The sequence below is a fragment of the Podarcis erhardii genome (assembly GCF_964252035.2).
Source record: "Podarcis erhardii genome assembly, chromosome: 18".
NCBI classification, from domain to species: domain Eukaryota; kingdom Metazoa; phylum Chordata; class Lepidosauria; order Squamata; family Lacertidae; genus Podarcis; species Podarcis erhardii.
Genome location: NC_138516.1, coordinates 6,487,257 through 6,514,868, shown reverse-complemented (window position 1 = coordinate 6,514,868; position 27,612 = coordinate 6,487,257). Strand labels below are relative to the sequence as shown.

General features: G+C 48.3%; 1 protein-coding gene and 1 long non-coding RNA gene across 3 annotated transcripts in view; both read left to right on the top strand.

Moving 5' to 3' along the window:
- CHAF1A (chromatin assembly factor 1 subunit A) overlaps positions 1–24,531 on the top strand; it is a 32,740-nt gene extending 8,209 nt beyond the window's left edge. For both annotated transcript variants that reach the window (XM_081846101.1, XM_081846102.1), the window contains exons 4-15: positions 6,168–6,224; positions 7,394–7,635; positions 7,752–7,812; positions 8,840–8,908; positions 10,154–10,380; positions 11,185–11,353; positions 12,746–12,826; positions 15,459–15,551; positions 16,398–16,647; positions 19,043–19,548; positions 22,043–22,133; positions 24,168–24,531. In XM_081846101.1, coding sequence (XP_081702227.1) covers positions 6,168–6,224; positions 7,394–7,635; positions 7,752–7,812; positions 8,840–8,908; positions 10,154–10,380; positions 11,185–11,353; positions 12,746–12,826; positions 15,459–15,551; positions 16,398–16,647; positions 19,043–19,548; positions 22,043–22,133; positions 24,168–24,253 — 1,932 coding nt within the window. In that variant the 3' untranslated portion in view covers positions 24,254–24,531. The remainder of the gene's footprint in view (positions 1–6,167; positions 6,225–7,393; positions 7,636–7,751; positions 7,813–8,839; positions 8,909–10,153; positions 10,381–11,184; positions 11,354–12,745; positions 12,827–15,458; positions 15,552–16,397; positions 16,648–19,042; positions 19,549–22,042; positions 22,134–24,167) is intronic.
- The window catches only part of LOC309333110, a 51,788-nt gene that overhangs the window by 21,539 nt on the left and 2,637 nt on the right, over positions 1–27,612 (top strand). The window lies entirely within an intron of this gene.

The following is a 27,612-nucleotide window of genomic DNA, read 5'->3' as shown; positions in this document are numbered from 1 at the left end:
TCAGTGGGTTAGGGTTTTTTTTGTTTTTGTTTTTTTTGTGTGTGTTTTTTAAATACTTGCATCCTGAGCAGTTAGGGATGCGGGTGGTGCTGTGGTTTAAACCACAGAGCCTAGGGCTTGCCAATCAGAAGGTCGGCGGTTCAAATCCCCCGTTTTTTTATCCTGAGCAGTTAGAATCTTCTATGTATATTTTGCTCTAGGAGGCTTAAAAGGTAAAGGGACCCCTGACCATTAGGTCCAGTCGTGGCCGACTCTGGGGTTGCGGTGCTCATCTTGCTTTACTGGCCAAGGGAGCTGGCGTACAGCTTCTGGGTCATGCGGCCAGCATGACTAAGCTCCATCTGGCGAACCAGAGCAGCACACGGAAATGCCGTTTACCTTCCCGCCGGAGCAGTACCTATTTATATACTTGCACTTGATGTGATTTCGAACTGCTAGGTTGGCAGGAGCAGGGACCAAGCAATGGGAGCTCACCCCGTCGCGGGATTTGAACCGCCGACGTTCCGATTGGCAAGCCCTAGGCTCTGTGGTTTAACCCACAGCGCCACCCGTGTCCCTCTAGGAGTCTTAGGTTGGCCAGAATCAAGTATATACACTTCCAGAGTTAACGCTAAGTACATTGCTTCTGGTAAATGAGCCACCATCGCTGCCAGAGGGCCATGGACAGTTGGTCCCAGGGTTTTTAGATTCTTAATCCCAGGGTCCTGGGTTCAAGCTCCAGGTTGGATGAAAGATTCCTGCATTCCCTCGTAGTCCCTTCTGGCTCTACAGTTCTATGATGTTGTAAAGTCACGTCTACTAAGGACCTGACTTAGGGAGCAAGCGTGTGAATGCCCAGCTCACTACTAAGCATACAAAAGCAAGAAAGACATCGCACCAAAGCATGAAATATGCCATGCTCTAAACGTAGGGACACGGGTGGCGCTGTGGGTTAAACCACAGAGCCTAGGACTTGCTGATCAGAAGGTCGGCGGTTTGAATCCCCGCGACGGGGTGAGCTCCCGTTGCTCGGTCCCTGCTCCTGCCAACCTAGCAGTTCGAAAGCACGTCAAAGTGCAAGTAGATAAATAGGCGGGAAGGTAAACGGCGTTTCCGTGCGCTGCTCTGGTTCACCAGAAGCAGCTTAGTCCTGCTGGCCACATGACCCGGAAGCTGTACACCAGTTCCCTCGGCCAATAAAGCGAGATGAGCGCCACAGCCCCAGAGTCGGTCACGACTGGACCTAATGGCCAGGGGTCCCTTTACCCTTTAAATTTTTCATTGCTATCTTCCTCTCCTTAGAAGTGAAACTTACTTTAGCTGCCAGTTGTCAAATACAGTGGTACCTTGGTTTAAGAACAGCTTAGTTTATGAGCAACTTGGATTAAGAACGCTGCAAACCCGGAAGCAGGTGTTTTGGTTTTTGAACTTTGCCTTGGAAGCAGAACGTGTTGAGTGTGTTCCATTTGTAAATTGAGTCCCCCGCTGCTATGGGAAAGCACGCCTTGGTTTCAGAACGAACCTCTGGAACAGATTAAGTTCGTAAACCAAGGTACCACTGTACTGTACATTTGCCCCATGGGACTGGTAGCTGGCTAAGCTTAGCTTTGCTTGAAGTTACTGTACCCTTGATTTTGAACAAGAACATACAATGTTTCTGATTTCGCATGGTGGTGCAGCCTGATCAGAGTCAGGGAAGGTTTGGTTAAAGAAAGTAAAATAAGGAGGTGTCTCTCCTCACCCCAGCACACTTTTTAAAAAGGTACAACTTCACATGATTAGGTAAAATTCACCTGCAGGCTCTCGGAACTAAAGATCACTAGAACAGGGAAATATTTGGGGTTTAAGTTGCAATTAGAATGTGTCTTAAGTGATTGATTGGTAGCCTAGGTTGGGAATTAGAGTCTGCTGGCTGAGATACAAAGTGGAAATCTAAGTCTTGCAAGGAGTGGCACGTTCTAAATATATTTAACACTCACTCTATTGGATCTTCTTTTTGACTGGTTGGAATTTTGGCCACCGCGTGTTATAGGCTGGAAATAGTCATCTGAGTGCCAAACCCTTCAAAAATAACTGTGTTGGCACAGTAGCAATGAAATGGGATGGAGGGGGTGGTCTCCTATGCATAGTCAGCTAATTTGCACTGGAAAAAGTTCAGCTTTTATTGGAAAGGTTTCTGGCGCCCAACAGAGTGATCTAATTTAGCATGCTTATTTGTGCCTAATAAAGTTACGCTAAAAACTTAGAAACTGCCAGGCATACCCAAGGTGGATAAAAATTAATGATTTTTTTAAAAAGCAGATTGTTTTTATTTAATTTGGATTTTTTGATTTAATACAGTTTTTTTTTTAATTTAAATTGGATTTTTAAAATAAAATTATTTTGGAGGGGAAATCTCTCTAAATATAGTTTTCTATTTAAATTACATTATAGTCCACAGGCTATTCATCAGGAAATAAGAATTTGTTTTCAGCTTTTCATGTCTGCTCAGTTTTTGTTTTGTTTTTTTAAAAAACCGTTTAACCACATCAGTTAACAAACATGGATACATATGCTATAATGTTATTGTTTTAGTTAAATAAATTGATATTAAGGGGGGGAATTCCCCTTCCAATAAAGTACATCAGAAAATTGTCCAAATATAACTTGCTGATGTTAACTTATTAAACCACACAATAATTTCATAATTGTCTGCCTATGTATTTATAATAGTATAACCAAATCAGAAATTTTTGATAGAATTGTAAAAACTACTCTGAATATTATTCCAAAAATGAAACCTTCATCTGGTTGTAAATATTAAGATTATACTAGCAAGATTGAGTCTTTCGGTAAAAAAAAAAATGATTTAAATCAAGTCTTACTGACTAGTGATTTAAATCGTGATTTAAATCAAATCCACCCTGGGCATACCTAATGCTGTATTTGTGATTGGCATCCATTCATTGTTACTAAAGATCCTGTAAAATAGAAAAAAATGCTGTGGAAAAAGCAAGCCCTGGGAAATGTTTCACCCCACATGAAACATGGATGTTTGCTGTGACATACCGTATTTTTTGCTCTATAAGACTCACTTTTTCTCTCCTAAAAAGTAGTGGGAAATGTGTGTGCGTCTTATGGAGCGAATGCAGGCTGCGCAGCTATCCCAGAAGCCAGAACAGCAAGAGGGATTGCTGCTTTCACTGTGCAGCGATCCCTCTTGCTGTTCTGGCTTCTGAGATTCAGAATATTTTTTTTTTCTTGTTTTCCTCCTCCAAAAACTAGTTGTGTCTTGTAGTCTGGTGCATCTTATAGAGCGAAAAATACGGTATATAGCGGGGGGGGGGGGGCTTCAGCAGACTGTGTTTTGGCCTACACAGAGCAGTGGAAATGTGGTTAATTCCCATGTAGAGAGATGTAAAGGCCTGAAAAAAGAAACCAACCCAAGAAAAGTGAGGTGGGGGAGATACAGCAATTCAAATATAATCTAGTGGCTCCAGAATATCCCCCCCACCCCCCGTATTGCTTAATTTTAGGTCAGGGAAGGATGGCATTCTAGAGAAACACCGGATAATGTTTAAACAGAAGAATCTGGGGCACACTTTTATTTTGATCACCTCCTTTTATTGTTCTGGGGAAATACGTGTGCAGCGCAAGGTGTGTGGCGTGAGCTGTGCTGCTGCTGCTGCTGCTTGCATGGGGCACAGTTTCTTCCCAGGCCCTACTGAAATTTAATGGGAGGCATTGACGTTATTTGGGGGGGTGCCGGCATTTTGTATTGATGAAAGTGCTTGGGGTGCCAGCACACAATGGCTTTCATATGCAGCAAAAAAAGAGGAGTGTGTATACTGGTGCTCTATTCCGGTGAGTGCTGTCGCAGAAGTCCTGATTCTAATATATTGGGAGCTGGAGAGTTTTTAGCTGAACTGCAGCTGTCTGACATTCCATAACCTATAAGGCTTGTCTGCTGAAGGGGCTTTAAACTGTTAAATTCCACAATCCTTGCATATGCCTGTTCTTTCAGTGCCCCTCAGGAAAGGGCCATAACTCATTGGTAGAACATCTTGCTTTATGTGCAGAAGGTCCTATGTTCAATCCCTGGTGCTTCCGGGTAGGGCTGGGAGATGTTCCCCTGCAGCTCGTTTCTCCCTTTCACCCCAAGTTCGTGCTTCTTCAAAGTCCATGACGCCTTTGGTAGAGGCTCTGAGTATTATCATGCAAAAAGAGCGTAAATCTCCCCCCAAAAAGCCATATACATAACATAACATGCAGAGCATGCATTTGAAGCACATGGCTTTCCCCAAAGAATCCTGGGAGTGATAGTTTGTTGAGGGTGCTGGGAATTGTAGCTCTGTGGGGGTAAACAATGGTTCCCAGGATTCTTTGGGGAAAGCAATGCTCTTTAAATGTGTGGTGCATACACAGCCTAAGATGCAATTCAGTACAGTGGTGCCCCGCAAGACGAACGCCTCGCAAGACGGAAAACCCGCTAGACGAAAGGGTTTTCCGTTTTGGAGGCGCTTCGCAAAACGAATTTCCCTATGGGCTTGCTTTGCAAGACGAAAATGTCTTGCGAGTTCCTGCGGGGTTTTTTCCCCTCCCCCCCCCTTTTGCTTAGCCGCTTATCAGCTGATCCGCTAAAAGCCGCTAAACCGCTAATAGCACTAATCCGCTAAGCTGTCAATGAGCTTGCTTTGCAAGACGAACAAACCGCTATACGAAGAGCCTCACGGAACGGATTAATTTCGTCTTGCGAGGCACCACTGTAGGTCTATCAGCTGTGCTTTCTCAGTACTGAAACACTCAGAGTAACATAATCATACACAATAAATATCATAGTAAATTAGGTGGGCAAGATTGGCCATCTTTTGTATCTTACTCCATCCCACCTTGAAAGTATATTTTGGAAGATAATTTCAGTGAATTTGTGTGTGTGTGTATTTCATAACATCATTTTATGCAAGAGCTGCTTCTCAGCTTTTACTTTCAGCTTCATGACTTCTGGAAAGTGGAGCAGGTTGTGTCCAATGAAGATTTAATGTACATAAGTTATTCATGCCCATTAATTTGAACGGATCTCTTCTGAGTATGACTATTGCTGAATACAACCCAAGGTTTGTCTGTATTGAAGAGAGCTTTTTAGCTCGCATTAGGTGGTTGCTCTCTGTGTGTGATTTCACACGAGGGAGGAGGCCAGGGCAAGCAGGAACCAAGAGGAGTTTGGAAAGGAGACCATGTAGCACAAATGTCTTCCATTACAGGATTTTTCGGGCTCCTAGGTCAAAACCCTGAAGACGTTCTGTGCAACATTTTGGAAACTGCTGTATCCCGTGTTAGCCATAATTGGAGTACAATCGTACCTTGGAAGTCGAATGGAATCCGTTCCGGAAGTCCGTTCGACTTCCAAAACGTTCAGAAACCAAAGTGTGGCTTCTGATCGGCTGCAGGAAGTTCCTGCAGCCAATCGGAAGCCGTGCCAGATGTTCAACTTCCAAAAATCATTCGAAAACTGGAACACTCACTTCCAGTTTTAGATCGTTCGGGAGCCGAAATGTACGAGTTCCAGAGCGTTCAGCAACCAAGGTACGACTATACGTTCCTAAATTAGCAATGTCAGTTTCAGTGTTGTACTCTAGTCTCGACAAACATTGGATACTCCCTGGATATCTAACATCCAATACTCCAGTCAAATGTAGTAGCAATGCTCAACTGCTTCCTTTTTCAGTCTTGGGCCAAGGATGAGGTATCAGCAGGCTTGAAGAAACTCCCAAGTTTTACAGAAGTACAAATTGAGGGGGGGGGGAGAATTTAGTGAGGACTGAAGATGCTCGTGAGGGTGGGATAGTAGTAATAGAGTATTCTGGAAAAGTGCCTTGTAGGTATTCTGCACTGCTACCCTGAACTCCTTTGGCTGAAAAGTCAGGATATAAATTCTATAAATAAATACTGGATGATTACATAGTGCATTTTATTGCAGGTTCCACCTGTGAAACCTTTTCGAATTATTTTTTTAAATCCTGGCTTAGAGCTGCAGCCTTCTTCCGGCACCCAAAGCTTCCCCAAGTTTTATTAAAGGATGCTTGAGGAATTCAGATTTTTACGTAATAAGAAAACAAATATGTTGACCGCCAGTCCCACGGGACTCTTCGTTTCTGTTGCTTTAAAGGGGTGTAAATAACGCATGCTCGTCTCTGTCCTCTCAATTCCAGGCACCGCAGAAAATTCACCGAAGTTCTGAGGAGAAGGAGAAACTAAAGCTGCAGAGGGTAAAGTGGTGTCCCCCCCCCCATTGACCTAGAAACCTTATTTGTTCACTTTTGGTAATGAGCGGAGAGCACATCCCTTTTCTGGTTTCCTGACCTCTGCTGAAGGTCCAAGCCACCACTGGCATGTGGACCCCGAAGGTTGCCCTCTGGCTGAAAAAGTTCCCCCACCCCTATTCAGATTGACTTGCTGCTTTTTCGCGCTGTGGGCCTTTTTGTTTTCTGTGCCCTTGCTTCAAGCGTTATTCTTTTCTCTCTACAAGCAATGCCAGGATTCAAGAAGCTATAGATGAAGTGAGTAGGAGGGTGCGGGAACTTTAGCTCAAGTACAGAAAGGAGGTGCTGCTTTGTCTGTTTGTTTTGAAGCATTTTTACCCTACCCTTCAGGCTTCCAGAGCAGCTTAGTTACCAGTAACATGGCAGCCCTGCCCTCAGGCTTAGGCAAAGGTAAAGGGACCCCTGACCATTAGGTCCAGTTGTGACCGACTCTGGGGTTGCAGCACTCATCTCGCTTTATTGGCTGAGGGAGCCGGTGTTTGTCCGCATACAGCTTCCGGGTCATGTGACCAGCATGACTAAGCCGCTTCTGGCGAACCAGAGCAGCGCACGGAAACGCCGTTTACCTTCCTGCTGGAGCGGTACCTATTTATCTACTTGCACTTTGACGTGCTTTCGAACTGCTAGGTTGGCAGGAGCAGGGACCGAGCAACGGGAGCTCACCCCGTCGCGGGGATTCGAACCGCCGACCTTCTGATCGGCAAGTCCTAGGCTCTTTAGTTTAACCCACAGCGCCACCCATGTCCCACCCTCAGGCTTAGACACAAGGAAAATGGGATCAGGAGGGAGAAGGGGCAGGAGAAGCAAACTTTGGTGCTTTGGTCAACTGGAATGGTAACAGCTTAGGGAGAGGGAGAGGTTAACGTTGCCGGTCCCTCAGCAGCACTGGTGGAGTCTGCCTGCTTCCCTTCTCTCCTGCCACCTGGTGGACTGGCCTCCTGGTACCAGTGGATGAAGGTGAGAAGCCTGATGGAACAAATGGCCTCTCACCAGAAATGGAGCCTGATTGAGCAGCTTCTTGGCACCTGCGATTAGACTTTCGTGGGGCGTTGGTGGAGAGTTGCCTAAAGAGCTCTTCTGTTTGGGGGCGTCTGTTGTCGTTTCTCGCAACCCAGGATCAGGAACGTGCAGAGAAGCTTCAAAAGCAGCAAGCTGAGCGGGAGGAGAAGGGGAGGCTGAAGGAGGAGGCGAAGGCCGCAAAAGAACGCGCCCGGGAGGAGGCGAAGAGGAAGAAGGAAGAAGAAAAAGAATTGAAGGATAAGGAAAGGAGGGAGAAAAGGGAGAAAGATGAGAAAGAGAAGGCTGAGAAGCTGCGGGCGAAAGAGGAGAAACGGAAAGAGAAGCAGGAAGCTCTGGAGTAAGTTGTCCTCTCTGGTGTGGTTTTTTTACGTGTGACTCATGCTTGAACATGTGTGCATGGTTGCTTGGTCCCCCCCGCCACCGCCCCTCTGAAATCAAGCTTTTATTTTAAAGGGCAAAGCAAGAAGAGAAAAGGAAGAGAGAAGAGGAGAAACGGTTGAAAGAGGAAGAAAAGGTAAGTGGAGTTTTGTCTCGCTCAGCCTTCACGTGCCCTCCAGTTGGACTCCAGTTCCCATCAGCCCCAGCCAGCGTTCAGTGGGACTGGTAGTCCACCATAATCTGGAGAGAACCTAGTTGGGAAAGGCTGGTCTAGCTGAAGGGAAGCACACTCTGGCCTCTGCCATTGGCAGGAGGAGGCTGCCTTCCTTGCTTGCTTTCCTTCCCTCCTTGCCTGGCAAAACGCCATTTCACAGATCTTCTTGATTTCATTATATATCGTGCCCCCTAAAGCCTTTTGCCTGAATATTCAGGAGAGACTAAAGAAAACACTAGTGATGTATGGAAGTGAGAGCTGGACCATTAAAAAGGCTGATCGTCAAAGAATGAATGCTTTTGAATTATGGTGCTGGAGGAGACTCTTGAGAGTCCCATGGACTGCAAGAAGATCAAACGCATCCACTCTTAAGGAAATCAGCCCTGAGTGCTCACTGGAAGGACAGATCCTGAAGCTGAGGCTCCAATACTTTGGCCACCTCACGAGAAGAGAAAAGACCCTGATGTTGGGAAAGATGGAGGGCACAAGGAGAAGGGGACGACAGAGGACAAGATGGTTGGACAGTGTTCTCAAAGCTATCAGCATGAGTTTGACCAAACTGTGGGAGGCAGTGGAAGACAGGAGTGCCTGGCGTGCTCTGGTCCATGGGGTCACGAAGAGGCGGAAACGACTAAACAACAACAAAGCCTTCCTTGCATCCCAGCAAAAACACCCTGGTGAGGGGAAGGCTAGCCTAGCCCATCTGTTAGTAAATCCTGGGCTGCTTCTGCCAGTCAGTGTAGACAATACTGAGCCTGGTGGACTACAAGGGTCTGGCTTATTCAGCTTCTTACGTTTTTTATGAATTGCCTTGTTATCAGTAGGTGGCTGGGGCCAGAATTCACAGTGGTGTTTTTAATTATTCAGAGCAAGGGGGATGCTTTTGCAGAAATGCTTTTAAATAATCCAAATCGTTTGCGTTTCATTTTGTCCATATTTCCATCTCTAGCGTATCAAAGCAGAGAAGGCAGAGATCACCAGGTTCTTCCAAAAGCCCAAAACCCAGCCTGCTCCAAAGGTGAGTTTTGTTTTGCTGTTTCTGTGCCTTTGTCTGGCTCTCCTGCAATGCCATTTAAATCCATGTAAGATTTCCAGGGCAATGGAAATTGCCTTCAAGGTGGCCAACACACTTCACATTTTAAACGCTGTGTTGTACATGCACAAAACCCCCTGAACTGTGTATGTCTTTTTTATTTAAAATATGTTTACTTCACCTTTCTATCAGATCAAAAGTAGAATACAAACACAAAACCCTGATTTTTAGATCTATTGCTCTACTCACCCTCAAGGAATATAACCCAAGTGTGCTACAAATAAATATGAAGTGCTGCTAGTAATTTTTTTAAATGCATAATTTAAAATCTCTTACCCAACACTCTGCCACCTCAATGCCCATCACCAAAAGCCAGCCAATAAAGATGCCTCCATGTGTTGATTCTAAAATAAGCTGGGAGGTGTGGCTCCACAAGAAGTGGGCTTCTTATATTGTTGAAGAAGCTACTGGGTGTACCTTCTCCGCTTGCCTTTCTGAGAGTTTTTTAGGCCTGGGGTTGGGGAACCTGTGGTTCTAAGGACATTGCTGGACTCTGCGCCCATCACCTTTTATGCTGGAATAAGGCTACAGGTTCCCCAGCCCTGCTTTAGCTAGTTGTGGAGATCAAAAAAGGTCAGAAAGCATAGCTGACCCATGGCTTGCAGAGGCCTTGAGAAGAGTTTGGATTTGATATCCCGCTTTATCACTACCCGAAGGAGTCTCAAAGCGGCTAACCTTCTCCTTTCCCTTCCTCCCCCACAAGAAACACTCTGTGAGGTGAGTGGGGCTGAGAGACTTCAGAGAAGTGGGACTAGCCCAAGGTCACCCAGCAGCTGCATGTGGAGGAGCGGGGAATCGAACCCGGTTCCCCAGATTACGAGTCCACCGCTCTAAACCACTACAACACACTGGCTCTCTAAGTGAATTTCAAGTAGCACCAGGAAGGGAGGGAATAGATGGTGGCAAAAATTGGTACCTGGATTAAGAAGCAAATATCAGCCCAAACCAGAGAGGAAGCATCATTTTTGGTCTTCTTCAGGCAGCAAAAGGGACCATCACATCATAGTAGCCAGATGTATCTAGTATCCACATGTTTTTCAGGCTTTGTTGGTCAAAACATGAATTATGCCCAGGAGAGAATAGGAAGCTAGTGCTGGTAGTAAGGTAGTTGGGAGGGGGGCATGGAGAGAGACCAAGAGCTTGTGTATAACATTTTCCTCCTGATTTCAGATTCTGGCTGGCTGGTGTGGCAGATTTGCTCCGTTTGAGATCAAGGAGAACATGGTCCTTGCGCCAATCTGCCGAGTTGCGGTCGATCAGGACCTCATGGACCAGTTAGATTGGCTGCTGCAAGCTCAGAGCTACAGTGCTTCTTTCTTGGAAGAACTGAAAAGCAGAGATCCCTGTAAAACTGGACCCACCCTTGTCAGCAGCCCGAATGCTGATGCATTCAACAGGTTAGTTTTCTTGGTATTGTGAGCTTTTGAGCTACGCTACTCGTAGAAGGCCGCTCACTGCTACCGCCTTAATCTGCGGCACTTCCTCTCAAACCCTCCTCAGCAGGGCACATGGCATTCTGCAACGTCCGACGTTGGCTCATTGCCTCCCATCATGTTCTCCACCCCGGTATCATCAGATAGAGGGAATTATGAGAGTTAGAAACCTAAAAGAAGGAAAAATTTTCTTTCATTTGGTTTAACTTGGTTTAGTTTAAAGGTAAAGGGACCCCTGACCGTTAGGTCCAGTCGCGGACGACTCTGGGGTTGTGGTGCTCATCTCGCTTTACTGGCCAAGGGAGCCGTCGTACAATTTCCAGGTCATGTAGCCAGCATGACTAAGCCGCTTCTGGCGAACCAGAGCAGCGCACAGAAACGCCGTTTCCCTTCCCGCCGGAGTGGTACCTATTTATCTACTTGCACTTTGACGTGCTTTTGAACTGCTAGGTTGGCAGGAGCAGGGACCGAGCAACGGGAGCTCACCCCGTCGCGGGGATTCGAAGCGCCGACCTTCTGATCAGCAAGCCCAAGAGGCTCAGTAGTTTAAGCAAAGACCTTTATTGGGGGGCAGTAGCCCCTTTTCTTGTTAGTCCAGCGTTGCCGTCTTAGCATTGCTTCTATATAAAAAAAATCCTTTTCAGTGGAAAGCAGGGATAAAGGAGTCTTTCACGCCGTCAGTCAACTGCCGGTGGTCTTTCTCTCACTGGCTTGGAACCCCGGTGGGCTGCATACCCGTGACTGATTACAGCATTTTCCTTTCAACAGCGATGTGGTCATTGTGAGCAGCAGCCAAGCAGGAGACGTGCCGGAGAGGAAGAAGTTCGGTAGGATGAAGCTCCTGCAGTTCTGTGAGAATCACCGCCCTGCCTACTGGGGCACGTGGAACAAGAAATCCTCAGCCATACGCCCAAGAAATCCTTGGTCAAAAGAGGAGGTCAGCTTGCGATTCTGCACCCACCTCTTGTTTCAGCTGAAGTAACTCAGTGGCAAGCCCTTAGGCAGCTAAACAGAGAAGTCCAGGTTTAAATCACCAATATATAAGGCTGTGGTTGCCACCATGCCTGCAGCTGTGGAGTATAAAATTGCATCCGATTATCATCTCTGGACTATCCGGTTTATTGGCTCTTGGGAGTTGGGGCTGGGAGAAAAACCTCTCTGCCTGAGACCATGGGTAAGGGCCGTAGCTCAGCCATAAGAGCAGAGGGCTGTGCAATCCTCAGCACCTCCGGGTACAGAATCATAGACTTGTAGGGCCAGAAGGGAGCCCAAGGGTTGGCATCCACTCCGGCCACCTGCAAGGGAGGACTTGCCGCTAAAGAATCCCTGATCCATAGAAAGTAGGACTGGGGAAATCCTGGAGAGCTGCTGCCAGGCAGTTCTGATGTTACTGACATAGATGAATCCAATGGCCTGACATGGTATAAGGCAGCTTTCTGTGTGGTTTAGTGCAGCTCGGTGGCTTTTATTTTCTGTCTGCTTGGCAATGGGCTTTGTAAGTTCCCTTCTCCCTCCATTAAGCAACAGACTATGAGCTGCAAGTGAGGTTTCCGGTGCTGCAGTGTGAAGGAAAATCACCCTCTCTGCTCTTGAAATTGTTTTTTTTTTTTTTTAAAATAAATAATATTTATTAAAATTTTAAAGGTTACAAAAAGAAAAAGAAAAAACACCAAGTTAAACAAAAACTTAACAACACATCACAATAAGGAAAAAAAAGAATAGAAAAAAGAAGAAAATAATAATTATAAAAAACAGAAAAATAGAAACAATTAAAAAACACAACGAACCTTCCCATAACTTATCTTTCATTTGCTTGTTTCCTTGACCTCCTCGCACCTCCCTTCTTTGTATTCTAGTTCGGTTAGCTATTTCAGCAAAACCGTTCCACCTTTCCAATTTTTATCCTATAATTTATCTTAATATAATGTAACTTTACCTTTCCTCCTTTCATCCATTAACAGTCTATTTTTACTTAATCCTTTATAATATTTCTGCTAACGCCACATAACTTCATTCCAGCCTCCTTCTAACATTCCTTAATTTTACAATGTTTCTGTAAATAAACTTTAAATTTCTTCCAATCTTCTTCCACCAACTCTTCTCCCTGGTGCTCTTGAAATTGTTCCTTGGGGAGCAAAGAAGAAGGTTCCCTCAGTCCCTGTCCTGTATTGCAGATCCCTCTCCTCTCAGCCTGGCACCACAGCATTGCTAGAATCTAGCCACTTGTTCCTTCTCCAAAATCTTCTGTACAGCCTGCAATACTTCTCAAGGCAGAATGGTTTCTTAGGAGTGCTTTTTTTGTTTGTTTGTTTCCTCCTTTCCTCTGCAGAAACTTCTGGACTACGAAGTGGAGAGTGATGAAGAATGGGAGGAGGAGGAGCCCGGGGAGTCTCTCTCTCACAGCGAAGGGGTAAGGACGAACGACCACCTTCTGCCTGCAAGCAGGAAGTTCCACATTCAGAGACTTCTTTGCCAAAGGAACCAGGGTTCCGGGAGTAATAGAGACAAGCAGGAAAATGCTGCAGCGTGGGTCGCAACCGGCCATGTCTTCTTCTGGGACCAGCAGTTGTTCCGTGTTCTGTGGCCACACTGAGCATGCTCAGTCCTCACTGGGCCGGCTTTTTGGGAGGGAGGAGGTTCATGATGTCAGAGCAACAAGCCAGCGCATGGATCTTCCCCACCAAAGTTCCAGCAGTGCTGTGGTTATTTATAGAAGCTTTATGCATGGAGGGATAAGTTGCCTCTTGTGTTGCAGAGTGTGGCAGAAGCTTCCACCACTGGACGCCCCTTGTTTTTGTTTTAACTCTATATTGGTGCTTTTACCTTGTGAAGCGCCCTGATATCTTATGATAAAGGGTGGCATATAACTCTTAATCATCACCGTACAGTGGTGCCCCGCAAGACGAACGCCTCGCAAGACGGAAAACCCGCTAGACGAAAGAGTTTTCCGTTTTGGAGGCGCTTCGCTAAACGAATTTCTCTATGGGGTTGCTTCGCAAGACGAAAAAATCTTGCGAGTTCCCGCGGTTTTCCCCCACTTTCCCCCCCTTTCCTAAGCCGCTAAGCTGCTTATCAGCTGTTCCGCTGATAAGCCGCTTAACAGCTGATCGCTAAAAGCCGCTAGACCGCTAATAGCGCTAATCCGCTAAGCTGTCAATGGGCTTGCTTCGCAAGACGAAAAAACCGCTAGACGAAGAGAATCGCGGAACGGATTCTTTTCGTCTTGCGAGGCACCACTGTAATAATAATTGCACTGATACCTTTCTGAACAAGGACAGAACTGCAGATGCACGCAAGCAATTTCCCCTACTACCAAGTTTGTTTATTTTTATTATATGTTTGGAAACATTTATATGCCATTTTGCAAACCTCGATAAGTGGCGTTGCAGCTGACCTGACGTTACTGACCTTTCAGTGAGTCTTAAAAGCAGAAATGCTTAGAGTAGGGTATGTTTTAGGGGTAACGGTTTTAAATATATTTAGCTGTACATTCATAGTGCCATGCCTTGTTTTTTCGGACAGTTCATGCTGAGGTTAAGGCTGTGGATTAGGGGCCAGCCAGTGTGGTGCCCTGCCAATGGACTTGAGGTTACTGGACCTCAGCTCCCATCATCCCCAGCCAGCACAGGCCAATGGTTGGGCATGTTGTTGTCCAGACAGGGTTCAACATGCATGGATCAGATCCTCATTCAGCTGCATCGAGCTCAGTGGGTGACTTTGGGGTCCAGTCCCTGGCCCTTAGCTTAATCCTACCTCCTCAGGATAAACTAGGGAGGAAGAGAAGCATGTATGCCACCTTGGAGGAGAGGTGGGATGTAAATTGAGCAAGTGAACACCTGGAGGTTGCCTTATCTGGCCCATACTGCAGCTTTTACACTGGCTTATTTTCGTCATGTGTTAAATGTATTCTTTGTCCTGTTATGCGGTTCATGAGAAAGGCTTTGGGCAGGAACCCAAGGAACCCAAAGGAAAAATCAGTTCCCACTGCCTTGGGGGACACCTTTGGGAGAAGAAAAGGTTAAGGAATAAACCTAATACAAATCCAGAGTGGAGTCCCTAAGGCAGTTGGATGGCGCTTTGTACTCCTCCTCCTGGCAACTCCTGCCGCCAAGCTAGTGCCAAACGTCTTGCTTTGCTTTCCATTGGACCACATCAGCAAGCCCCGGGGGGGGGGGTGGTCTTGTTGTCTGCTCAGCCCAAGACCTCCAAACATACTGGCCAGGCTTGCACCATGGAGATTCTCTAGCTTGCCTTGTTTGTGTGTGTAGCGGTTTAGTCATGTTGGCCACATGACCTGGAAAGCTGTCTGTGGACAAACCCTGGCTACCTCGGCCTGAAAGCGAGATGAGCGCCGCAACCCCATCGTCACCTTTGACTGGACTTAACCACCCAGGGAGCCTTTACCTTTACCTTTTTTAGATATATAGGTATATATATCCCATCTCATCCGACAATACAGTGGTGCCTCGCAAGACGAAAAGAATCCGTTCCACGATTCTCTTCGTCTAGCAGTTTTTTCGTCTTGCGAAGCAAGCCCATTGACGGATTAGCGCTATTAGCGGCTTTTAGTGGCTTATCGGCTTAGCGGATAAGCGGCTTAGCGGCTTAGGAAAAGGGGGGGAGGGGAAAAAACCCGCAGGAACTCGCAAGACATTTTCGTCTTGCGAAGCAAGCCCATAGGAAATTTGTTTTGCGAAGCACCTCCAAAACGGAAAACTCTCTCGTCTAGCGAGTTTTCCGTCTTGCGAGGCATTCGTCTTGCGGGGCACCACTGTACTCTTTATTAAAAGTTTCCAGAGGGGTGGCTGTGTTGCCCTATTGCACCGAAATGACTCCTGTGGCACCTTAAAGCCTAACAACTTTTATAATGTCCTGGAGCTTGAATGCCAGTCCATCAAAAGTTTACACCGTAATAAATTTGTTTCACCTTTAAGATAATAAAAGTCTTTTGCTGTTGTTTGCTCTAGAAAGAGGCTGACACCACACCGTTTAAAACTTGCCCCTTTCCAGGTTTTCTTGACGTCTACTTTTAAATCTTTCAGGATGATGACGATGAGGGGGGAGAGGAGGAAGACGATGACGACGGCTTCTTTGTGCCCCATGGGTACCTCTCAGAGGATGAAGGTGTGACTGAAGTAAGCCACAGAATTCCAGGGCACCTTATGGCACCTTACGACAAGACTGAACTGCCTTGGGAATAAATTTGCAATAGGTTACTTGTGTAGGGTAACTTGATCTACCCAGCTTGGCAGTGATGCAATAGTCCCTGTGGCACCAATAACTTGCCGGTTATAATCTGTACAAAAATCTCCAGTTATAAGTTTTAGAATTCAAAGCACTAATCTCATATTGGCTAGCTAAGCTGGGAGGTAGGCGGGATGTACAGCCAGGGGAGCCACCAACCTTTCGAGCGCTGCACGCCATTGGTGGGCATGTCTGAAGTGGGTGTGGCTACTCCCCATGCCTGCAGCCAATCAGAACCCACGGAACCCGCATCGAACGTTCAGCTTCCAAAAATAGTTCACAAACCAGAACAGTCACTTCCGGGTTTGCAGCATTTGGGAGCCAAAACATTCGAGAACTAAGCTGTTCGAAAACCAAGGCACAACTGTAATAGAAAAGAACTTCACTGGCGGGGGTGGGGGGGCAAAATGGCACCTAGACCTTCTATTGTGGCAAGTGTAACCTAGGTTTAAGGTGCTATTTAGTGATTAGATTATATATCTGAGTTTCTAACCCTGGCACTGATAGAAATGCGTCGGATGTTCGGGTTCCAAAGAACGTTCGCAAACAGGAACACTCACTTCCGGGTTTGCGGTGTTCGGGAGCCAAAACGTTTGAATCGCAAGGCATTCGACTTCTGAGGTACGACTGTACTTCAGTAGTAAAGTGATCAAATCTTTCTCTTTAGTTATGCAAACACCCAGCCTTTTGAGCCGTTCTCCTTCTTCATCAGAGTAACGCTTTTCTTCCCCTTCCAGGAATGTGACCCCGAGAATTACAAAGCTCGCCAGAAGCTGAAAGCGAAGGAGTGGGACGAGCTGATCACCAAGGGGAAGAGATTCCGCGTCCTTCAGCCTGTGAAGATCGGCTGCGTTTGGGAAGGCAAGGAAAACAGCGACGCAGATCTGAGGCCCCTGCAGCAGTTCACGGTTTCTATCCTGGACTCAACGATTGCCGATGAAGATCTGTTAGAAAAAAGCAGCAAAAAGAAAACGAAAGACCAGCAAAGTAAGCCACAGGCAGGAAGAGTAAAGAGCTCTGCCTCTTTTACAGAGCAAGGGTGGCTTCGGCTAAAGGTGTTACGATGCTGTAAGGAAAGGTTTATGGCAGGGGTGGCCCACTCCCAAGAGACTGCCATCTACTCACGGAGTTAAAGACTGGCAGTGATCTACCCCCTTTTGAGGGGTTCAGGTCAAAGTGGTCCTCTTTGGGGGGGAACCAGTGATGTACCACAAATGTCCAGTGATCTACCAGTAGATCACAATCTACCCGTTGGATGCGCCTAGTTTATGAAAGTGGCTGGCTTGTCTGTTGGAGAAATTTGTAAAGCGTTCATCCTAACCAGGATCCCCTATGGAACGCAGATAGACTCAGGCGTTAAGTGAAAAGTAGGCCTTTATTAATACAAAGGTGCATACATAATGTCAGCCTCCTAAAAAGCCAGAGGGAGGCTGCACATTGATGCCACCAGCCATTTTTGGGCACAAACCACAGAGGGAGTTGGGAGAGAGATCAGACAAATCAGTTTTCCCTTTGTCTCCCTTTTGCTGGTTGGCAGGAAACCATGGTGGGATTGTGGGGAGAGATAGCCGATTAGAAATGTCCCCGTAGGAAATACCATATTTTTCGCTCTATAAGACGCACCAGACCACAAGACGCACCTAGTTTTTGGAGGAGGAAAACAAGAAAAAATTATTCTGAATCTCAGAAGCCAGAACAGCAAGAGGGATCTCTGTGCAGTGAAAGCAGCAATCCCTCTTGCTGTTCTGGCTTCTGGGATAGCTGCGCAGCCTGCATTCGCTCCATAAGACGCACACACATTCCCCCTTACTTTTTAGGAGGGGAAAAGTGAGTCTTATAGAGCAAAAAATACGGTAACTGAATTTCTGGGCTTGTTACGCGAACCCTGGTCTAAAAAAGGGTTTTCTGGGGACACATCCTAGTACGTTTCCGAGCACAATTCAAAAGTTTTGGTGCTGACCTTTAAAGCCCTAAACCCAGGGGTCAGCAACCTAAGGCCCATGGGTTGGAAATGGCCCCTGGAGGCTTTTTAACCAGCCCACGAGCCACCACCGAGCTGCCCGCTCGGCGAGTCCCTGCATGTTGCTCTTCCACAGCTCTAGAAATCACTTCTGCGCATGCCCAGACGCCGGAAATCGTTTCTGCGCAGGCACAATTTTCAGCATCTGGGCCTGCGCAGAAGTGATTTCCAGTACCACAGACATCCGCAGACGCAATTTCTGGCATCGTGCTGCACTGATCTGGCCCATGGAAAATCTCCACAGGAGTTATCCAGCGCATGCCCAGTAAGCCTTGCCAACCCCTGCCCTAAATGGCCTTGGCCTAGTATACTTGAAGGAGCACCTCCACCCCCATCGTTCAGCCCAGACACAGGTCCAGCTCCGAGGGCCTTCTGGCAGTTCCCTCCCTGCGAGATGTGAGGTTACAGGGAAATAGGCAGAGGGCCTTCTCGGTGGTGACGCCCTTCCTGTGGAATGCCCCCCCCATCAGATGTCAAGGAAATACACAACTAGGAGTATAGCATCTAGATCAAGGGAAGTAATAGTGCCACTGTATTCTGCTCTGGTCAGACCTCACCTGGAGTACTGTGTCCAGTTCTGGGCACCACAGTTCAAGAAGGACACTGACAAACTGGAACGTGTCCAGAGGAGGGCAACCAAAATGGTCAAAGGCCTGGAAACGATGCCTTATGAGGAACGGCTAAGGGAGCTGGGCATGTTTAGCCTGGAGAAGAGGAGGTTAAGGGGTGATATGATAGCCATGTTCAAATATATAAAAGGATGTCACATAGAGGAGGGAGAAAGGTTGTTTTCTGCTGCTACAGAGAAGCCCACACGGAGCAATGGATCCAAACTACAAGAAAGAAGATTCCACCTAAACATTAGGAAGAACTTCCTGACAGTAAGAGCTGTTCGACAGTGGAATTTGCTGCCAAGGAGTGTGGTGGAGTCTCCTTCTTTGGAGGTCTTTAAGCAGAGGCTTGACAACCATATGTCAGGAGTGCTCTGGTGGTGTTTCCTGCTTGGCAGGGGGTTGGACTCGATGGCCCTTGTGGTCTCTTCCAACTCTATGATTCTATGATTCTATTCTATCTGACTTTTAGAAGACACCTGAAGGCAGCCCTGTTTAGGGAAGTTTTTCATGTCTAATGTTATACATATTTTTATGTGCTGTAAGCCACCCAGAGTGGCTGGGGAAACCCAGCCAGATGGGCTAGGTGTAAATAATAAATTATTAATTAATTATTCGGAAATTATTTGGGAAGGCGAGGGGGCTGGCCTGAAGTTGACAGCCAGACAATCTCTTGATGACTTCACTGCCCTGCTCCATCTGTATGAAACGGCATCCTAATGCTCTGTTTCTTCTTTTCGCCATGCTCCAGTCTTGGGACAGCTGCTTCCCCTGCTTCATGGGAACGTTAACGGAAGCAAGGTCATCATTCAAGAGTTCCAGGAGTGCTGCCGCCTGGGGGTCCTGCAGGGCAACAACAACAACAACTCCACCTCTGCTTTGGAGGGCGGGGATGCCAGCCCCACAAGCCCCAACGCTTCCTGGGCCCAGGCCCCTGCCCACGACGGCTCCGCCATCCCTTCCAAAGCCAGGCTAAAGCGAATCATCTCCGAGAACTCCGTCTACGAGAAGAGGCCCGACCACCGGATGTGTTGGTACGTGCACCCCGAGGTGCTGAAGAGCTACGCCCAAGAGAATTTGCCCGTCCCTTGCCAGTGGAACTACGTCACCCAAGTGTCTTCGGCGGGCAAGGAGGACGCCGGCAGCAGTTTGCCAGGAGGGGCAGCGATACAGACCACCCCGGTCTCTGCGAAACGGAAGTCGACAGGGAGCATGTCTATCACCAAGTTCATGAAGAGGCCTCTCGGCGCCGAACAGGTAAGGTTCCTTTCAGGCACTCCGTTTTCTGCCTAGACTAGTACGGCCGTGCTCCCCAGGCCTTTAGCAACCTGCTGCACAGGGCCCTTAATTTAAAGCATGGCATCGTTGAATCCTGCGTTTCTTGGTTCTTGTGGCCTTAAGCAATCTTTAATGTAAGCCGCTTTGGGTCACTCTGCGAGAAAAGCGACCGGTGAATTTTAACAGCAGCAGCCTGTCCCCAGCAATGTCTGGAGGATGAGAGCTCTAGGACTGGGTGCTACCCGGTTTTCAACATCATGATATGTTGTTGTTGTTGTTTAGTCGTTTAGTCATGTCCGACTCTTCGTGACCCCATGGGCCAGAGCACACCAGGCCCTCCTGTCTTCCACTGCCTCCCGCAGTTTGGTCAAACTCATGCTGGTAGCTTCGAGAACACTGTCCCACCATCTCGTCCTCTGTCGTGCTCTTCTCCTTGTGCCCTCCATCTTTCCCAGCATCAGGGTCTTTTCCAGGGAGTCTTCTCTTCTCCTGAGGTGGCCAAAGTCTTGGAGCCTCAGCTTCAGGATCTGTCCTTCCAGGGAGCACTCAGGGCTGACTTCCTTCAGAATGGATAGGTTTCATCTTCTTGCAGTCCATGGGACTCTCAAGAGTCTTCTACAGCACCATCATTCAAAAGCATCCATTCTTCGGCGACCAGCCTTCTTTATGGTCCAGCTCTCACTTCCATACGTCACTTGTGGACTTAAGCTATCTTTAACGTAAACCGCTTTGGGTCACTTTGTGAGAAAAGCGAATGGCGAATTTTAACAGCAGCAGCCTGTCCCCAGCAATGAGAGCTCTAGGACTGGGTGCTACCCAGTTTTCAACATCATGGTATATCCGGCAGCTAAATATTGCTATATGCTGATATATCTCGATGCCTGGAATGTATCTCAGCAGCTTCTTCCTCCGTACCTTAGGAGAGGAAGGCCAGATGAGATACATCACCCAGCACTAAAACTGAGCAAGCCCCCTGCCAGGGACTGCCATCGGATCTCAGGGGGGTGGAGAGGCTCTCGGATGCTGGGGAGGGAACCAGCAGGAAAAGAGGGAGAGCTTCCACTGAGGAAGAAGGGAAGGAGACGGAGTCGGAGGGAAGGCTCAGGGACGCTTCCAGCGAGACCAGTGGAGAGAGCTCAGGACCTCCCCTGGGGATGCCCACTCTGCGCAGAAAGCTGATGCGCAGGGAATCCAGGCGGAGACTTTCTGTCAAGGAGCTCTTATGTTGGAAAAAGTTCAGGAAACGCCCACTGACGGATTCTGCCAGTGATTAAGACAGCCACGAAGTAAGGGCTGTCCAGCTAGGGAAGGTTTTAGCCAACTACTCAACTTGGAGTGGTTTGGCGCTTACGCACAAGCAACCCCTAATCCCATTACACCCCATACCACTCTGGCTAGTGTGTGGTGGAGGGGGGGGGCTTCCTCACAGCCGCAGGCAGAGCCCAGAACCACCTCAGGCTCCATCTGCCTCCTGCGCCTTTGCAGGCAATTTGAGCTGGGAATACATCTCGGCTACCTGGCCACTGCGTGCTGTATTGCCAGCTCAATAGCTGAACGCAGTACCGGTTTCAGACAATTTACCAGTGTTATCACCCAGCCCTAGACAGCTCCCATCATCTCTGACCACTGGCCATACTCGCTGGGGCTGATAAGGGATCCTGGAGCTAGTGTGGCGTGGGTTCGGATCCTCCCTCAATGAGCCACGAGGCTCATTGGATCAGTCCCTGCCAGCCAGGGACTATGATCCATTTAGGCCAGTATCGTCTGCACTGGCTTCGAAGTGGCTCTCCAAGGCCCAGGTATGGTCTTTCCTATCACCTGCCACCCGATTCTTTTTTAACGGAAGCTGAATCTTCATGCAGAGTGTATTCTGCCACTGAGCTGTGGTCCTGCCCCTCAATTCCCTTGCCTTTCTGGGGGGAGACAGGCTTTCTTGTCCCCAACCCCACATAAGGAATACGGAACCTGTGGTCCTCCTGAAGCTGTTGGATTTCAACTCCAATGATCAGAGAAGACAAGAATATTCAGTGGTACCTCGGGTTAAGTACTTAATTCATTCCGGAGGTCCGTACTTAGCCTGAAACTGTTGTTAACCTGAAGCACCACTTTAGCTAATGGGGCCTCCAGCTGCCGCCGCGCCGCCGAAGCACGATTTCTGTTCTCATCCTGAAGCAAAGTTCTTAACCCGAGATAATATTTCTGGGTTAGCGGAGTCTGTAACCTGAAGCGTATGTAACCCGAGGTACCACTGTAGAGCCCAGCATCACCTAGGCCCACATCCCTGCTCCTTGTGAAGTTTTCCCTCTCTTCTCCTCTGTTCTTCCGTCCTGCTAGCCGCTCTGCCTCCAGAGCACTCTTTAGGGTCAGTTTTTTAATTTTAGATTTCATTTAGTGGGTGGCATAATTCACCTGCCTATTGGTTGCTGATGTCTGAAGACACCTTCCTTCTCCGCCCCCTTCTCTTTGTTCCAAGGCTGAAACCACAGAGATGGATGGATTTCAAGCTGACACGGAGGAAGAGGATGACGACGAATGCATGATTGTGGACGTGCAGCAAAGCAAAGGTGAGGCACCTGGTTCAGGCGTTGGCCACCCACGCACAGGTACACCCTCTCACCTCCAGAAGCTGCCTAGTGTCTTTGTGTGTGCCATCTGCTCATGGTCTCTCCCAAGCCGGCTTAGGAAGCCGGCTTTAAAGATTGTAGCTCTTGTCATGACAGGACTCAGAAAACGCAGTGGCAGAGAATTAAAGAACTGGAAAAACAAGCACACGGCTGTTTCCCAATACGTCTCACACACAGGTCAACCCACAGAGGCGACAGGATGAGCAGAGCCATCTATGGAAAAATCTTCCCCTGCTTTTGCTTATGCGCCTTTAAAGGAAATGACTGGGGGGTCTGTGGGACAACAAGCACTCTGAATTAACTGCTGTGTGCATGTGAACAAGCGGCCTAACGTTCAGTAAAAAGTAAAGGTAAAGGTACCCCTGCCCGTACGGGCCAGTCTTGACAGACTCTGGGGTTGTGCGCCCATCTCACTCAAGAGGCCGGGGGCCAGCGCTGTCCGCAGACACTTCCGGGTCACGTGGCCAGCGTGACATTGCTGCTCTGGCGAGCCAGAGCCGCACACGGAAACGCCGTTTACCTTCCCGTTAGTAAGCGGTCCCTATTTATCTACTTGCACCCGGAGGTGCTTTCGAACTGCTAGGTTGGCAGGCGCTGGGACCGAGCAGCGGGAGCGCACCCCGCCGCGGGGATTCGAACCGCCGACCTTTTGATCGGCAAGCCCTAGGCGCTGAGGCTTTTACCCACAGCTCCACCCGCGTCCCGAACATTCAGTAGACTTGGTTTAATTTCCACCTTGCTTTCTGTTCCGGAAGGATCCCTTAATGCAGGAAAAGCAAACTCGGCCCTCCAGATGTTTTGGGCCTACAACTCCCATGATCCCTAGCTAGCAGTAGCAGTGGTCAGGGATGATGGGAATTGTAATCCCCAAACATCTGGAGGGCTGAGTTTGCCTATGCCTGCCTTAATGCGAGCTTGTGTAAAATAATAAAGCACAGTAAGTTTGCTTTGGGCACTTCTCGCTCTTCTGACACACACAGCATCATTGTGGGGTGGAATTCCTTCCCATCTCCCCAGCCCATTGCCCCCCCCCTCCTCGCTTTGCTAGCAATTAGGTGGTCAGTTTCTTGGCCATACGTTCCATACAGCTATTCATGAGTGAGAAGGCAACAGCTGTCATGCCTCAATTTTGTGTACAGTGGTGCCTCGCAAGACGAAAAGAATCCGTTCCGCGAGTCTCTTTGTCTTGCGAAGCAAGCCCATTAGCGGATTAGCGCTATTAGCGGGCTTAGCGGATCAGCTGATAAGCGGCTTAGCGGATCAGCTGATAAGCGGCTTAGCGGCTTGGAAAAAAGGGGGGGAAAACCGCAGGAACTCGCAAGACCTTTTCGTCTTGCGAAGCAAGCCCATAGGGAATTCGTTTTGCGAAGCACCTCCAAAACGGAAAACCCTTTCGTCTAGCGGGTTTTCCGTCTTGCAGGGCACCACTGTATAGTGTTAACTAGGCCCTGGCTCTGTTCCCGCGTCAGTCTTGAGTTCAATAAACCATGGCTTGTTGGATCCAGAATAAAAGTTGGGCACACAAACACACTCCTGTTTTAGTGCTAATCATTGGGGGGTTGTTACATCATGAGATAGATAGATAAAACGTTATTCGCATTAGCCAATGGCCATAGCAACAGTAAAACATTACAGTATACGGAGTATACGCAGAAAAGGAAATTTGATATAAGAGCACAATCATGAGCGTTGCTTCCAAGTCTACAATTCTGTAATAAAGGGCGTGGGGGGGGGGGAATTGATCACTTTTCTGAACACAAAAGGCAGTGAAAAACCCACAACTCTACAGAGGAGCAGCTGTTTATTCTGTATCTTGGTATTAGCCAAACGTCAGCTGGGAACAATTCAGCCAAGGGGGACTGGCCTAGGGAAAAGAATTGGGAGCTGTAACAGGTTAGCTCCAAAGGAAGCTTCACACCAGGAGGTGCAGACCCACCTTATCTATTTTTTGAGTAAACTGTTGTGTATTCACAGCCCCTGCGCTGGAGACCCCGGAAATCGTATCTGAGGGAGAACAAGCTACTTCAGTCGCCGCCGTCGGCTCCTCTAATGCCGTTTGATATACCCAGTCCCCACCCCACCCATTAACTGCTCTGTATGTATGTAGAATTCCTTAGAATGTTTTTTTAAAAACTCCTGTATCTTTTTTTTTGTTTTTTGTATAAGATACTTGAACATACTCTGTATTCCTTGTAAAGAGAAGACAGCACTTTGTTCTGCTTCAGATCGGTGGAAGCACAAGACGTACTTTTTAGAGGTTTAGTTGGGGGGGAGGGGGGCACGGTTAGATGAAAATACACTTATACTCTCTCTAATAAAAGCATTATTGACCTTTTCAGTCTGCCCCATACAAATGGGGATACCTGGCGCATTTTGTCTAGGAAGGGAGAGGGGTTTAAAAATATGCCAGAAACACACCTCAAATCCATGCCTGCTCATCCCTTCCATTGCATTCACATCAGCGGCATGAACGCCCCTGGTCTCCTTTCCCAGGCTCAGCTGATCTTTCCCATCCACTCTGGCAGCTGGAGGAGTGACAAAGCTGCCACTTTAGTCTGCGCATGGATGTTGGCTTTGAATTTTTTCGCTCTATAGGACGCACTTTTCCCCCACCAAAAATGAAGGGGAAACGTATGGGCGTCCTATGGAGTGAATGCAGGCTTTCGCTGAAGCCTGGAGAGCGAGAGGGGTCGGTGCGCACGACCCCTCTCGCTCTCCAGGCTTCAGGAAGCTATCCGCAAGCCTTCGGAGCCCGGTGGGAGTTCCCGCTGGGCTTCCAAGGCTTGCGGATAGCAGGCAGCAGCCTGAATCCTGGGGAGCGCAGCGCTGTGCACCCCGGGCTTGCTCAGGCTTCCCCTGCCCCCAGCCCCGCGGCTAAAGAGGAAGCCAAGACTGCCACTGAGATGGATCCCGCTGGCTGTCTTGGCTTCTTTGGGGCTGGGGAATATTTTTTTTTCTTTATTCCCCCTCCCCCCAAAAAACTAGGTGCACCCTATGGTCCGGTGCGCCCTATAGAGCGAAAAATACGGTACGTCCCCTTTAGGAACATGGAAGCTGCCTCTTGACCACATAGTCCTCCACTGTCTACCTTAACTGGCAGCAGGACAGTGTTTCAGGCAGTGTCTTGCATCTTCACCATTCGATGCTCTAAAGAAACAGAACTGGAGATTGTACCAGCAGCGTCGGAACACGTCTGGGGGGGCACACGCAGCCCCCAGAATGAGACAGACCTCTCCGGGCGTCTTCCTGATGAAGCGCAGCTCAGGAGGTTCACAGATCAGTCCCTGTGCGCACCAGCGACACATATCTAAAGGCATGTGCACACTCTATCAGCAGAGTATAGCAGAAACGATTGTGGAGTGTGAGTGTGTGCGTTCTAAGTATTTATTAAGCAATGTACACAGGGCAAAGCAGTCATGGCGTCCTCTCAGTTCTTCTCCGAGAGAGAGAGTAAAGAAAAGTACAAAAGTACAGTATAGCAGAAGGGAGGCGGGCGCTGTGGTCTAAACCACAGAGCTTAGGACTTGCCGATCAGAAGGTCAGTGGTTCGAATCCCCGTGATGGGGTGAGCTCCCGTTGCTCGGTCCCAGCTCCTGCCAACCTAGCAGTTCGAAAGCATGTCAAAGTGCAAGTAGATAAATAGGTACCACTCCGGCGGGAATGTAAACGGCGTTTCCGTGCGCTGCTCTGGTTCGCCAGAAGCTGCTTGGTCATGCTGGCCACATGACCCGGAAGCGGTATGCCGGCTCCTTCGGTCAATAAAGCGAGATGAGCACCGCAACCCCAGAGTCGTCCGCGACTGGACCTAATGGTCAGGGGTCCCTTTACCTTACAGTATAGCAGAAGAGAGATAAGACTGACTTCCATTCTCACACTTTCCAAGCCTAGAAAGTAAACACTGACATGTGATGGAACAATCACATACCCAGCAACGGAGGAGTGAAATGCTAACAAGCAGCGCCCAACCTTTTTTTGATCAGTGGGCAGCGGTCCTGAAATTTGGGGTGGGGCATGGCACAACATTAAGTCGTCGCTTCTTCCGCTCCCCGGGGGCCTCATTACCATGGGAGGTCAGCTATGTCCTGCGAACATCCCATAATACTTCAGGATACACACAGTGTTGCCTAGGAGCAGGACCCATTCCTTAGTCCCAGGGGAAAGTATACAACAGGGGTCAGCAAACTTTTTCAGCAGGGGGCCGGTCCACTGTCCCTCAGACATTGCAGGGGGTGGGGGGTAGACTATTTTTTTGGGGGGGGGACAAACGAATTCCTATGCCCCACAAATAACTCAGAGATGCATTTTAAATAAAAGGACACATTCTACTCATGTAAAAACACACCGATTCCCGGACCGTCCGCAGGCCAGATTTAGAAGGCGATTGGGCTGGATCCGGCCCCTGGGCCTTAGTTTGCCTACCCATGGTAACCTGCGCTTCCATGAACAGCTAGGCAAATATTAAAAAATGCAGTATAAACACCGACAACTGGGAAACACTGGCCTGAGAGTGCTCCAGTTGGAGAACAGCCTTTCCCAAAGGTGCCATGGGCTTTGAAGACACTCGAACTCAGGACGCAAGGGAGAAACGTGCTAAGAGGAAGGCACGCTTGGCAAATCCACACCGTGATCAACTCCTGCCCGGAAACCCATGTCCCCACTGTGGAAGGGCGTGTGGATCCAGAATTGGCCTCCACAGTCACTTACGGACTCACTGTTAAAACCGTTTTCATGGAAGACCATCTTACTCGGCTACAAGGGATCGCCAAAGAAGATGACATCCATCCCTTCCAGCAGAAAACCCTGCTTCCAGATTAATCCAAAAACAGGAGAAAAGAGCAAACTGATTCTATAGCTCATTCCTCCACTCTAAGATATGCACTTGTTTCTGCAAAGTAATCTGCAGTCGCCCTGGCAAGGGACTAAATGGAAGCTTCTGGGTGTAAAGCAAAGGTGAGGGGCAACATCCTTGCCCATGCTGAGCATTATTTGTAAGACTTAACAACTTCCAGAGTGGTCCCAGCTCTCCTGCCCCTCACCCTATTCCCGTGACTCTAATTTCATTGTTTTTAATATGGAATTTCAAATTGCTATAAGCCACCATGAGACCTGAAGGTTGTGGCAATAGTACTTTTATTATTAAATTTGTGTAACTGCCCTTCGTTCGAAGATCACAGGGCAGCTCACGACATAAAACTAAAAAACGGGACAGCTAAATACCGTATTTTTCGCTCTATAGGACGCACTTTTTCCCCCTTCAAAAATGAAGGGGAAATGTGTGTGCGTCCTATGGAGCGAAGACGCCATAGCCCCGCGACCCTCTCCCAGCTGGAGAGGTGACGCACGGCTATGGCAGGAGCCTCTATGGCCGTGCGTCACCTCTCCAACTGGGAGAGCACGTGTGGGGCTAAAGCAGCCCCCC